Here is a 14,921-nt window from a genome sequence, read left to right as displayed (position 1 = left end):
TTTAGAAACCTCATCCTTAATGATGGATTCTAGAATTTTACCAACAACCGAGGTTAAGCTGATTGGCCTATAATTTTCCATCTTTTGCCTTGATCCTTTCTTGAACAAGGGGGTTACTACAGCCATCTTCCAATCGTCCGGGACCTTTCCTGACTCCAGTGACTCTTGAAAGATCTCAACCAATGCCTCTGCTATTTCCTCAGCAACCTCTCTCAGAACTCTAGGGTGTATCCCATCGGGGCCAGGAGATTTATCAATTTTAAGACTTTTTAACTTTTCTAGCACTATCTCTTTCGTAATGTTCCAACTTTTTAAAAAAAGTTGGAACAATAGAAGCAGTTTGTATGGAAAGGGTCAAGTCTCTCAGAAACAGGATTCTTAGTTTTAGCTTTCTGCAGTTGTTGGGGCTTTGAAGCTGGATGTGGCAACTCTTTAGTCTTTTGTATTACAGTTACAAACTGGGAGTTTTCTTCCTGCTGCTAGAACCACACATGAGACAATCTATTTTACTGAACTTGCCTTTGCCAAGAGTGTGTTTATGGGATATGACTATAGTGTAACAGTTATTAGTAGTCTAATATTTTGTTAAGCATTTCAACACAGGTACAGCAGTTTGCTTAAATTTTGTCAGTATTTTAACTGCAGTGTAAAAATAAACTTGTTTAAAAGGTGAAAGCAAATTACTATGGATGCTGGAATCTGAAACCAAAAAGAGAAAATACTGGAAAATCTCAGCAGGTCTGGCAGCATCTGTAATTATCTCTTTTGGTTTCAGATTCCATCCGCAGTAATTTGCTTTTATCCAGTGTTTAACCCACTTCCACCTCTCTTCCAGGAATGCCTACCCTGAAGTATTGCTCTTCTCTCCGACAGGATTTTCGTTTGTCTCTCCCCCCCCCACCCCCGTCCACCTTCACTGCTTTCCTGTTCTCTCTCAGTGTTAGACAAGGTATTTACTAAGACTAGTTTCCACAGCCATATTTCCTTCCTCCGTGACTGTCTTCGCGTCCGACTTACTCCATGTGGATTTCAACTCAAATTCCACCCTGCATATAGCCTCCAGGGATTACAGGTACTTGCATGATATACAAACAAAAACAGCTTTGACAAAGGGTCAGGTTGACTCGAAACATCAGCTCATTTCTCTCCTTACAGATGCTGCCAGACCTGCTGAGATTTTCCAGCATTTTCTCTTTTGTTTAAAGGCGAGTAGTTTGACTCAATCCAATTACATCTGGAACACAATACCTAACACTTAGCTTTAAAATAAGTTAGGATCTACACAATCTTATTTTACTTTGAGGGGGTTTCGTCTGCTCTATAACAGTATCAATCACTACAAAGTCTCAACTACAAAGTCTCAACAAAGAAATGAAACCAGGCGGACCACTTGGCATCGACCGAACAGTGGAAAGGACAACATCAGAAACAGCCCTGTTGACCCTGCAAAGTCCTTTTCACTAACATCTGGAGGTTAGTGACAAAATTGGGAGAGCTGTCTCATAAACCAGTCAAGCAATAGCCTGACTGTCATTTTCACAGAATTATACCTGACATACAATGTCCCAGACATTAGCACCATCTCTGGATATGTCTCGACCCACAAGCAGGACATACCCAGAAGTGGCAGAATGTTGCCAGAGTCCTCAACATCATCTCTAGGCCCCATGAAGTGTCATGGCTTCAGGTTAAGCATTGGTAAGGAAACGTTCTGCTGATCGCCACATACCGTCCTTACTCAGCTGATGAATCAGTACTCCATGTCGAGCAACACTTGGAGGAAACACTGAGGGAGATTTCAACGTGCACCACCAAGGGTAGCTTAGCAGCAGCATGACTGATCAAGCTGGTCAGATCCTAAAGTACATAACTTCTAGACTGGGTGTATGGAAGATGGTGAGGGAACCAAGTGGGAAAGTTTACTTGATCTCATCCTCACCAATCTGCCAGCTACAGATGGACTTTCCATGACAGCATCAGTAAGAGTTACCACACAGTCCTCGTGGAGACAAAGTTCCGCCTTTACATCAAGAATGCCCTCCATTGTGATTGGGCTATTTATGAAATCTCCTTCCAGTGAGTCGTTTAATTGTCTATCACCCCATTCATGACTAGATTTGGCAGAACTGCAGACCTTAGGTCAGATGCATTGCTTGTGGAATCACTTAGGTCTGTTATTCAACACAAAGCTGCATAGCTGATGAGGGCCACACCAACAGTCACTATGCCAATGCTGTTCGCAGCACATACTTCCAGTTTTGGAGGTCCACACAAAAAAAATTGAGGGAATATAATTTGTTACTTGCTGCTTGACACACACTAGTCCTTTAACAGACTGACACTGATTTTTTAGGCACATCTGGTGATGCTCCAGGCATGCCCTCCTGCACTTATCATTGAGGCAGGGATGGACTAGGGGATATGCTAGGTTGCGAGGGTGCTGAGGGAACGGGATTGCAATTCTGATTCTGATGGACCAGAGTGCCTCACAGATGCTCAATGGAGACTATTCTCAATGTGGAGACAGAACTTTGTGGTGGTCACTCCTGTAGACACAGTTATAGACTGATGCATCTGTGAAAGGTAGATGAAGGAGAATGATGTCAAGTACATTGTTTCCTCTGTTGGTTCCTCCACCACTTAACATAGACCTAGTCTAACCTTTAGGACCTGACCAGCTTTGTCAGTAGTGGCTGACTCTGTGATGGACACCCAAAATGCATTTTGCACCCTTGCCAACCTCAGTGCTACCTCCAAGTAGTGCACAAAATGGAAGAGTAGTGGTTCATCAATTTGGGGGTGGGGGTGTGCCTCATTGTCAAAAAGTAGAGGATTGAAAAATGTGTTGCTGGAAAAGCGTAGCAGGTCAGGCAGCATCTGAGTAGGAGAATCGACGTTTCAGGCACAAGCCCTTCTTCAGGCTTATGCCCGAAACGTCGATTCTCCTGCTCCTTGGATGCTGCCCGACCTGCTGCACTTTTCCAGCAACACATTTTTCCAGCTCTGATCTCCAGCATCTGCAATCCTCACTTTCTCAAAGTAGAGGATTTCCAAGGCAATGCCTTCCTGACTGTATTCCACACTGCTTGGTTGTTCTGCAATTGGGACAGGACATACACTGGAATAGCCATGGTGATATCTTGGCCATTGCCTGTGAGGCAAGGTCTGTGAGACAGCTCTCCCAATTTTGGCACTAGCCCCCAGATGTTAGTAAGGATGACTTCTGCAGATTCGACAGGACTAAGTTTGCAGTTGACAACCTGAGAGTCATTACCAGCTGGTTTCATCATTAAAGATTTTTTAGCAGATAGATAAATGATTTGCTAGGTCATTTCAGAGGACAGTTAAGAGTCAAACACATTGCTATTGGTCTGGAGTCACACAGATTAGACCAGACAATGATGGAAAGTTTCCCTTCTTAAAAGTGAACCAAAAATGTACTTTTTCTAAAAAAAACAATTGACAATGCTCAGATGGTCATGAATAAATTTTTATAGACAATAGATGCAGGAGTAGGCCATTCTGCCCTTCGAGCCTGCACCGCCATTCAATATGATCATGGCTGATCATTCCTAATCAGTATCCTGTTCCAGCCTTATCTCCATACCCCTTGACTCCACTATCTTTAAGAGCTCTATCCAATTCTTTCTTAAATGAATCCAGAGACTGGGCCTCCACTGCCCTCTGCCCTCTAGATTTTTAAAGAAATCCAATTTCACTACCTGTGGTGTCTCCAGAGTATCTGCAGATTACTATTTCTTTATTGCCATTGCATTACTGCGCCCCCCCCCCCCCCCCACCCCCCCAACAACTGCTTTAGGTAGGCCTATCATCAGTATACAGAATACTGCAGATTACACATTAACATTTGCCTGAAAGGGTGCAGTTTTGAGTAGAAAAGCAAGCTGCTATTTTTAAAAGCCCACACAACTGTTGTCTGCCAAGCAGGTTGGGTTAAAAACAAAAATCACTTCTTGAATATCTCAATAAATACATATATACTGTGTCAGTGTGCTGTAGTGACTTGGATGAATAAATAGTAAGCAGTTAAAAGTGGGAATGGGGTGAAAAGAGAAAGGATGAAGGAATTCAGGAAAATAAATAAATCCAAAGCTGAATCCAGAAGAGAGATCTACAGTGGCCTTTGAGGTATACAGCACCAAAAGGTGGTTAGACAATCCACACATCTTAGTGGCTGCTTGAAAATGCCATTCAATTAGTTTCTCACCCTTATTCCATTCTTTTTCCCTTAAAGTAATAAATGCAATTTGTTTGAATGTTACCACTAAATCTGTTTCTACCATTCATTCAGGCAGTGTCTTCCAGATTCTCTCAACTTGCAGCATTAGAAAATGTCCACCCACTTTTCTCCAGGTTTTTTAAACCAATACACAATACTAGCATAGTGTACCAGTGTACTAAAGTTTAATTAATTGCTGATTTGTTTTCTTAAAGAATGAATGATTGGCACTTTTGTGCATATTATATACTTACCCTTTGTCAAAATATGTTGCAAGACCTGAATTAGAAAACTTTGCACTGTTGACCATAGCAGAGGTGCCATTGCCATTCCCTGAACTGTAACTTTTTCTTGTTGCTTGGTCCTTTGCAAAATTTCTGCATGCTGCTAATTTTGATTCTAAGGCCTGAAAAAAAGTCAACTGTTCGTTAGTGGGAAAAATTAAAATGAAAGAATTCCATACAACCGTTTGAATTAATAAAGGAACTCTTACTTTCCATTAGACTGTTCAAAGAGAATTCACAATAGCTCCCCCACCAACTCACCACAAAAATAGCACTGAATTTTTTTGAACAACAATTTCAAAGTAACTAAAACAAGCTAGAAAGGAAAACATTGCCTGATCTATAATGCTTATACTTAAAATTTAGAACCATTGACAGATGACAAAAATCAGACCTGGCTCAGTTGTGGATAGAGGAATATGAATACCATTGTCTTTTGAGCCTGTTCTGCCATTTGATGAGATCAAGGCCTATCTATAATCTTTGTTTTATATACCTGAATATAAATGACTTACAAAAATCTATCAACTTCAAAATTAAAATGAACTGACCCAGCATCAACTATTGCTTGTGAACAAGTGTTCCAAATTTTTAATCACACTTGCCTTTACTCAAAGGAGGTCTAGCTCGAATTTATTGACTTTAATCTTGCAGAGTGGCTAACCTGGACTTTTATACAGCTGCGAGACCTCTTGCAATGCACAAAGTAACCTGAAATATCATAGAAACTACAAGTACTTCTTGGCTGTGAAGCATTTGAGATGGTAGTAATGAAAGTCTTTCTTTTAAGTCTGCTAGATAAAAACAATCCATAATTGCAAGAGCCTTTGTGAATAAGTTTTGTACCAGTCCACCCATCCAGTGTTTGGATCTCAGCTGTCTCTAGCTTTTCAATATGGAGAACAAATCCTGATCTATTTAGTGAATGTCTACATGCTGCAGTTTCATTGACTGAATTAATTAATATCTTAATAATTTTATGCTTCTACACAAGAGGGAAAAGAGTCTAAAACTCAAAGTTGATTTTAACATATTCTGCATGAGCTCATAGCCCTTTCTTGCCAACAAATAATAAATTGTCTTAACCTCCCTTTACTCCACATCTGCTAATGATGACTCATGCTGCAGTTCAGATCCACGGTGGCACACGCTCAATTTAATACATCAGCAAAGCTGAGCACTGAATGATGACAGGCTGTTTAACCTGAAGGTCACACAAACGCGGAGGTAGCTGTTGAGCAGGAATTCTTGCAACTTTCTTTCTCAAATCCAGATCAACTGCAGTGCTCTCTTTCCCTATCAAAATGTATATATTCTTAAATATTAAAGATGTGGTATAATTCGAAATGTTAATTAGAAATAGTACTTACCCCTACTTTTCTTAAAAGATCCCCAACAATATTTAGTGCAGATATTCTTGCTGATGGAGTTAATGGTGTTGCACCATAGCCATTTGGTATAGCTAAAAACAATAAGCCTTAAAGTTTTTATACATGTAATATGAGCACACTGATATACACACACCTGACAAATTTAATAGTTCCCGAAGAGTAATCATTACGTGATTAACCAGTACTTGTTTCTCTGGTTGTTTCACAACGTGTGAACTTTAAATCATTTTAAACAGCAGTCAACTAAATCTTCCAGCTCGTACTAATTATACTCTTGTTAGCCTCATACACTACTGGCACAACAAATTTAGACTGCAGTTCTTATAAATAGCCTGCACCCCTACAATTTAAGGCACATGATGTTTGGACAAGGTGCTGGCAGTCACATGGACAGAGACTGACCTAGGAAACATATGCGGCATCACAATTGAATGGGGTCCCATGTTTTCAGACACTGTCCTACCGAGATGGAGCAATGCTGGTGTTTTGAGCTTCAAAATGCTACCGCTTATATCAAATCAGTGCCACTTTCAATAACATGGCATTTAGCAAAAAGCAGGCAGATACGCCACAGACATAATTTTGGACACCCTTCATGCTCAATCCAATTTTTGAATCAACTCATTCTAAACGGGTGTTTTACCATATCAATTTTCAAAGGCAAGACAATGAGAAAACAAAAGCCACATGTAAATACTCAGACCAGATTTTACATTACTTGTGACAAATCTGTTCTTTCAAAATGTAGTGGCAGATAGTACTGACTCAAAGTTAAGTATGACTCAAACCCAGTAACCAAATCAGACTGAAGCCTTTTTAAAAAAGGATTACTATGTGCCCATTTCCCCTCTCCTCCGTGATGTCATAAAACAAATATGTTAGTGCTCACTATTTGGATATTGATAGGAAAATACATGTACCGTAGAATCTATGAATTACTGACAAAATTTGCATACTGGCTGGAAAACTGTTGGAACCATGGCAGGCTCTCTTTCATTCATTCTCATTACCTAGAGTATTGGTCAGTGCTGACATTCATTTTAAAACAGCTGACCAAATCCTCTCCTTTTCCTTCCTTAGTCCCAAAAGTAAATCAGAGCAAATGGCTTCTTAGCACCAGATAAATTTCATGAATTAAGCAGGGTTCTTGCAGAACAAGTTAGATGCACTTTATTAAAATTTTCCTCTTGATATATGTTGCTAATGTGCTACTGTTTTCATTCTTTGCTTTCGAGACCACCTATTTGCCTCTTTCCTCTGACTTAGTTTATTGTTCATCCAAATAGAATCAGAGATGTACAGCATAGAAACAGACCATTCGGTCCAACCCGTCCATTCTGACCAGATATCCCAACCCAATCTAGTCCCACCTGCCAGCACCCAGCCCATATCTCTGACCCCTTCCTATTCATATACCTATCCAAATGCCTTTTAAATGTTGCAATTGTACCAGTCTCCACCACTTCCTCTGGCAGCTCATTCCATACACGTACGACCCTCTGTGAAAAAGTTGCCCTTTAGGTCTCTTTTATATCTTTCCCCTCTCACCCTAAACCTATGCCCTCTAATTATGGACTCCCCAACCCCAGGGAAAAGACTATCCATGCCCCTCAATTTTCTAAACCTCTATAAGGTCACCCCTCAGCCTCAGACACTCCAGGGAAAACAGCCCCAGCCTGTTCAGCCTCTCCCTATAGCTCAAATCCTGCAACACTGGCAATATCCTTTTAAATCTTTTCTGAACCCTTTCAAGTTTCACAACATCTTTCCGATAAGGAGACCAGAAATGAATGCAATATTCCAGTGGCCTAACCAATGACCTTCACAGCCGTAACATGGCCTCCCTCTTTAAATCTCTTCGCCCAAATATTTGTTTATTCATCTTCGATTCAACCTTACAATGTACTAAAATGGTCTTAAAAAACAGAAATAAAAAAACCTTATCTACAATCATAATTCAAAGTTTGTGAGAAGATTTGTAGCTCGGGTGCTCGTTGTTGTGGTTCTGTTCGCTGAGCTGGGAATTTGTGTTGCAGACGTTTCGTCCCTTGTCTAGGTGACATCCACAGTGCTTTGGAGCCTCATGTGAAGCGCTTCTGATGTTTCCTCCGGCATCTGTAGTGGTTTGAATCTGCCGCTTCTGGTTGTCAGTTCCAGCTGTCCGTTGCAGTGGTCAGTATATTGGGTCCAGGTCGATGTGCTTATTGGTTGAATCATGGCACTCATCCACAATATACTGACCACTGCAACAGACAGCTGGAACTGACAACCGGAAGCGGCAGATTCAAACCACTACAGATGCCGGAGGAAACATCAGAAGCGCTTCACAGGAGGCTCCCAAGCACTGAGGATGTCACCTAGACAGGGGATGAAACGTCTGCAACACAAATTCCCAGCTCGGCGAACAGAACTACAATCATAATTCTTGGTGAGCTCATTTTTGTGCAGCAATCAGCATTCGGTCTTTAAATTTCATTTCATGCCATACAGTGGCATCGTATAACTGTTTTGCTTTCATACAATTTTACTTGAAGAGTAGGATGAGGGTGTTATATGATATTTCAGTATAAACTATATAGCAATATGCCCATAAGAATATTGGAAACTCCACCTTGAATCTTTGTAGTGCAGTGATATGTGAAGGAGTACCAGCAGAAACTTGAAGTGAAAAAGCAAACACATTTCAAAGCAATCAATTTTGGGCATAAATTCCAGATCATCGATTCCACCCAGAATGTAAAGTCTCAGAATATGTTACTTAAAACAAGCACTGAAAACACTATTATAAATAATATCCTGTGATCGAACCCAGTTTCACCTGGTCTTGGTCCATGTACTGAATTTAGTAAGGCTGATCAACTAATAACTCATGTAAATATTAAATGCTCACTTTTCAGTTTTTCTGATTACTCTATTAAAGAAACATTTTCAATATTTTATATCTTACATTATAAATTTGCACTAAATGGATTTGTACTTAAACACAAAAGCACTAGATTATACTTGAACACTGCCAAGACCAAAATAGATCAATTTATAATTCTGCATTGAAACATACTTGAGCATTACTACTGTACCTATGAAACTGCTCAACTACACATTGTGTACACAATCCTTTATCCAAAGCCCTCTGAAACAGCTGGTTTTCAGATTTCAGAATAAGTGACAGTTTAACAGTGAAATTTAAAAAAACTTAAACAGCAGACACACCTGAGAGTACTATGGGCCCTGAGACAGAATTGACTCCTGCCAGTGCTGGGTCATGCCCCCACATCACATCAGTGTGATGTGGGTCAAGTAGGCTTGGAGTTGGGTTAACTGTTTGCATGCCAAACCACATTAATGAGAAAAAAAAACTTAAAATCTTCATATTTTGGAACTTTTCGGATTTTGGATAAACGATTATCTACCTGAACCAGCACTCTGATTTCTTGGAAAAGTTGATTAGTATAGAGCACAGGTGGATGTAAACTCACAGGATCCTTTCTGCATTTACATACTTATGTATCCCTAATGGCAATGTCAAGATTGAAATGAAGTTAGTATTTAGTTTGTGGAACACTGCCAAATTAGTTAATATAGCTCATTAATGCAGATGTTATTACAATTGGTTCTCTGATAGCTGATTGAAAAGAGAGTTGTTATCCCAAATATGACTGAGTTGGTAGCCATCTTAATTTCTAACAAATAAATAGAAATTGCTGGAGAAATTCAGCAGCATCATGGAAAGAATTCCTATATGTCAGCTTACTTCAAACATAATAAGCAGCCTATACTTTTAAATGCACATACACAAACTCAGAATCAATGTTCTGATGATGCTTCAAAAACTTACACCACATACCTTTGGGTGAAGCAAATCCATTGCCGGCAGTTCTTCCTACAGGCGTGGCTGGTAGAGAAAGGGACGCTTGCACAGCTGTATCCATCTTCTCACACTCTAGCGTTGGTGAACTAGGGGCAGATTTTCTTGTCACTTCCTGCCTTTCCCTGACAGCTAACTCTTGACGCAGATCTGCAAAAATATTCACAGCACCATGGTTGAACAAAAATTGCGCTGAGTAAAAGTTTCAAAATGTTAATTTAATATAATTTTAGTAGCTAAATGTTAAGATAAAGGTTACAACTCAATAGCCAACTCACGTGTGCTATTGTCAATGACATCTCCAAATAGCCCAACTGGTACAAGAACTCATTACATATAGCTGTATTGATATGCACTTCATATTGAGCAACAAATAAAGAATCTAGTGTGGGAGGTTTTGTCTTGCTTACACTATTGCTAACATTGGTATTGCTGAGTGGTCTGAGGAAATGACTGATGTCTAGCTTGGTCCTGCTAACCTCTCTTTTCTGGACTTCTCAAATGTGAGACAGTTCAGTGTATTCATGTTTAATATATTGTAAATTACTGCTTCTTAGAGTGAGAAGCTTGGTTTTACTAAGATTGTGTTTATGGTGTTGTCAAGCAACTATTGGAATAATCAAGCACAGGGAGGCCAGCAGTCAGAAAGCAGGCAACTAGAAACAAAGACACTTTTTAATACTGTACCACATCACATTGCTGATGCTGGTACTACTGCAGAATTATTCCTGAATACAAGTATATTGCATTAAAAATCACCAATTCAGCATCCTGATTTTTTTTCCCCTTCTTTTTAAATAAAAAAGGTGAAGGGACTTGCATTTATACAGAGCTTTACAAGAATAGAAGACATGCCAAAGCATTTCTCAATGGGATACTTTAAGCATAGTCACTGTTGTGATGTAGGAATTATGTGGCAAAGGAATCAACTTGTGCAACCTCTGGAAAAGTAAGAAAGCTCAAATTTATGTACACGAGTCCCAGCATTGCTTTGTTGTTATTTGTAAATTATGTCAGTATCTGCTTTAATTCAATGCTATTTGCCAATCTTCCTGTTGTGGCTTGCCTGCTCATGTGGCCTTCCTTTTGACACTTCTACTCTTGGCATCAGTTCCTCTCCCAACCTACTCTGTTCTCAGTCTCATTTCCTGCCCTAACTGCTGGCTGCAACTTAATACCCTCTCCCACAAAGCCCTGTCTCCTCCCTAGCTCCATGTCCCCATGGCTTGACTCACCTCACCTTGCAGGAGCTTCCTCACAGGCCTCTTCCCATCTTCTGTTCTTGCTTTATGCTGTGCTTTTAGCCATTCCTGAACTCAAGTCCTCATCTCCAGTCAGCGACATAAGTTAGTCAGTGCAGTGGCTCCAGTTAACAGCTGCATTGACAATGTCTGCCACTAGATGGGGCTAGGTAAGTCTAAAAATACTCCAGAGTTTGTGTATTTTTCAAACTATGCATATGAGCTGCATTTCTTATGTTCATGATGCATTTTAGTTTGCAAGTTATGTCAACTAGGAATGCATGTTTGTTACAGTATTTCAAGTTGTGTATTGTTCTTTCTGAGCAAGAACTATCGCAAGGAACCCAACTTGAAGTTTTTAAACTCTGGGATGCCCAGATTCACTTCAGAATTTTTAGGAACTGAACTATATAGTATGCAAAGACTCAACTGTATTGCACCTCCATTTGGAGGTTCCACCTTTAAAGTTTGTCTGTATTTAATTGATCCTGCTTAAACATTGTACTTAAAAATAAACTCCTGAATTGAACACACCTCGGGCTTCATCCTTTAACCTTTGAACAGAAACAAGAAGTGACTCCTTCTCATCAAGTTCACTTTCTAAAAATGCATTTCTTTCAATTGCTTGATTCAGCCGCTGTTCAAAGTCCTCTAATGATACTATGGTAGCCCTAAAAATGAGAAAAAAAAGACAAGTAATTCTGGGATTCACTTTGGACAAGCTATGAAACAACAATACTGCTTCTTTGGGGAAAAAAAAAGTGTTCCACTACTCAACATGAGTAATGAGTAATAAAGTAAAATTTACCAAAAGAAAAACCATTTTGCGTATACAATATAATTAAGAATATTGACACATTTAACAATGCAAAATGATAAACTTAACCATTGTGAACAATCTTCTTGATGATGATAGTTGTTCATTTTCAACAGATTTTAAAAAGTTTAATTGAACACCAGGTGCATTTACTTGGTACCTTTAACTGTAGGAAACTGTTCCAAGGCACTTCACAGGATGACAAATGGACAAAATTTGAGACCCATTCAATGGAAAAATACTAGGAATGCTTAAAGAAGTGATTTTTTTAAAGCAGCTGACTAAGATATAAAGAAATCAAGATGTTTGGAGATACAATTTGAGTCTAGGGCACAGGTAGACAGAACAAGATATAAGTGATGTGAAGGCAGGCTGTTGGGGAAAAAGTTCAAGTTCAGAATTAAAGAGAGTACAGTTTTTGAGGGTTGCAACTCAATCACTTTGCAGACATGGAGGTGGTCATGGATAAATGTGAATACAAGGATGAGAAATTTAAAAACAAGACATTGGTGAATTGGGTACCAATGTAGGTCAATGGACAGAGAAACGATGTCAGTGTGACTTGGTGTGGACTAGGATACCAGCAGCAGAGCTAGTATGGATTTAAGTTTCTGAAGTGCATAAGATGACATGCAGGTGAAGACGGCATTGGAACAATGGAGTTTGCAAACTTGCACGTTATTTAAATAATGAGGAAAAGTCCAATTAGCTCCAACATGCAACAATTTTTGCTTTAATGACTTTTCATGTAAAGTACAGGTCGTTCTGCTACAATACATTTCGTTAATGCAAATTCGCTATAACATGATTAAAGAATTCGGGGCACTTTCTATACTGTAAACTCTTAAAGTGTGTATTGGTTATAATGCCATTCTGGCCTCATTAGTTTAGTGAGTGCCATTACTCAATTTTTCTTAAAACAGGATTGTATGAGAACAGAACTACTGTCTTATAGCAGAACTGACTGTAAAAGATAATATTTTGTATCATTGAGGACATAATACAAGAGCGTCCTTTAATCCTCAAAGGTTCCCCGGTGCATACCCAGAGTCAGACTCAAGTGTAAATATAGGCTTTCCATTATCAAGAGATCAACTAAACAAACAATACTTAGTTTCATATTAATTTTCTTTGAAAAAGTAAGCTCTTACCTTTTGGCTCGTTCTAAATCATCATTTGCCTGCTCCAATTCTCTAACGTATTTATGCAGCTGATCTTTGATACCTCTCGTTTGACCCAAGTCATCTTCTAGCATAGATATCTGTTTATAACTCTGTGCATATTGTTGTTCAAGTTTCTCCTGAAAATAAAAACAGCAAAAACAAAAGAAATTCCCAAGATTGGATTTGGGGTAATTTAAAACTTTTAAAATCTAGACCACGTTTTATGAGCCTACACATAGTGATACCATGGAAGTCGCAGTCTCTTTTGGGGTGGCACAGTAGCTCAGCAGTTAGCACTGCTGCCTCACAGTACCAGGGACCCAGGTTCAATTCCAGCCTTGGGCGACTGTCTGTGTGGAGTTTGCACATTCTCCCCACGTCTGCATGGGTTTCCTCCGGGTGCTCTGGCTTCCTCCCATAATCCAAAGATGTCCAAGGTTAGGGGAAATGGCTATGCTAAATTTCCCTTAGCTTTCAGGGATGTGTCGGTTAGGTGCATTAGTCAGGGGTAAATATAGGGTAGGGGGAAAGCGTCTGAGTGGGTTACTCTTTGAAGGGTTGGTGTGGGCCGAAGGACCTGTTTCCACACTGTAGGGATTCTATGATTCTAACCCAAAAGATTTCAAATTAGGTCCGATTGAATTAAATAGCTCACAAAGTTACAAATCACCTCAAAATCAATCAAATAACCAACCAGGTTCGAAGCCTAAATAAACCACAATTTGAATTCCAGAAACAAATGATTAATTCCATCTAAAATTACCTTCCTTGATCAGCATTCTAAATACAAATTCAAATCATCCAATTACTTTATTGCAATGACTTGCCTCTTTTGATCTACTACTGTACACTACTACTCAACGAACAGAAGATTGGGTGGCAGGGTGGGTTAGAGCAAAGGGTTTTTCACTTCTGGGATAGGAATTCATATCCAGCCTGGACTGGAACGTAAAAATATCTGTTCTCATTTCTAGATGCAAGAATTCAAAATTAAAATTATAAAAGGTTGAGACCAACTTCAAAGTGGTACATATTGACAACATACAACAGCTGTCTCAAGCCAAGGCTGTACGGATCGTTGGCAGAAATGTTTTTCCAATGAAGTTGGGGAAACCACTATTGTCTATTAAAGGTGCACTTCATCTTTGACAATAAAATTCAATGGGAGAGAGATAGGATAGTGATAAAATATGGATCAATTTTCCAGTGCTATTGTCTGATTTTAATATCCGGATTTTCATGGACTGAAATGATCTCAGTTAAAAAAATGGACTTAATTATTCAGTAAATAATTTCAGTGGAGGTTGGTTCTTATTTAATTAAATGAGACTGAAATCAGAAAACAATGTATTTTCATTTTGATTTAATGCTTTTGAAAAAAAAGTTAATATACTACAGGTAAAAGAGGAAACACCTGCAATTATCTGCTTTAAAGCAAGGACTCCAGGTATTAAGATACACAAACCATGTGTATTTTCAGGAGCAGCTTTTAAGCAGAGCAGAGGAGATAGATTTGTAAGTGGAATCAAGAACATTCACCCTGCTGTTTTAGTAAAGATAAAGCTCAGTGCTAAAGCAAATTGAAGAAAAATCTGAACAGAGCTCAAAATATATCTGCAATATTCATAGCTGCCATGGATCCAGGACATCCCCAACAAACCATGGTCTTAGATGAAATGAATAACTGTTTTCATTGAGGAAATGACGAGCAATTTCCCAGAGAGAAAGAGAGAGATCTAAGGGATGAGGGACACATGACAAATCAAAGAAAATTGGTACTCAAGTAGGACAAACAGTTAATGGTAGGATCCTGGGGAGTATTGTCAGAGACCTTAGGGGTACAAGTTCAAAGTTCCTTGAAAATGAAGTCTCCGGTAAAGAGGATGGTGAAGGCAATATTTGGCATGCTTGCCTCCATTG

At 39.3% G+C, this 14,921-nt stretch overlaps 1 protein-coding gene across 3 annotated transcripts in view; it reads right to left on the bottom strand.

Moving 5' to 3' along the window:
* LOC140463906 (nuclear distribution protein nudE-like 1) overlaps window positions 1-14,921 on the bottom strand; it is a 53,239-nt gene that overhangs the window by 6,459 nt on the left and 31,859 nt on the right. For all 3 annotated transcript variants that reach the window (XM_072558370.1, XM_072558368.1, XM_072558369.1), the window contains exons 4-8: window positions 12,990-13,138; window positions 11,556-11,692; window positions 9,760-9,930; window positions 5,895-5,986; window positions 4,495-4,646 (exon numbers count right to left, since the gene is read on the bottom strand). In XM_072558370.1, the coding sequence (XP_072414471.1) occupies window positions 4,495-4,646; window positions 5,895-5,986; window positions 9,760-9,930; window positions 11,556-11,692; window positions 12,990-13,138 (701 nt within the window). The remainder of the gene's footprint in view (window positions 1-4,494; window positions 4,647-5,894; window positions 5,987-9,759; window positions 9,931-11,555; window positions 11,693-12,989; window positions 13,139-14,921) is intronic.

The sequence above is a fragment of the Chiloscyllium punctatum genome, chromosome 39, assembly GCF_047496795.1.
Source record: "Chiloscyllium punctatum isolate Juve2018m chromosome 39, sChiPun1.3, whole genome shotgun sequence".
Taxonomy (NCBI): Eukaryota; Metazoa; Chordata; class Chondrichthyes; order Orectolobiformes; family Hemiscylliidae; genus Chiloscyllium; species Chiloscyllium punctatum.
This window is presented reverse-complemented; position numbering and strand designations above follow the sequence as displayed.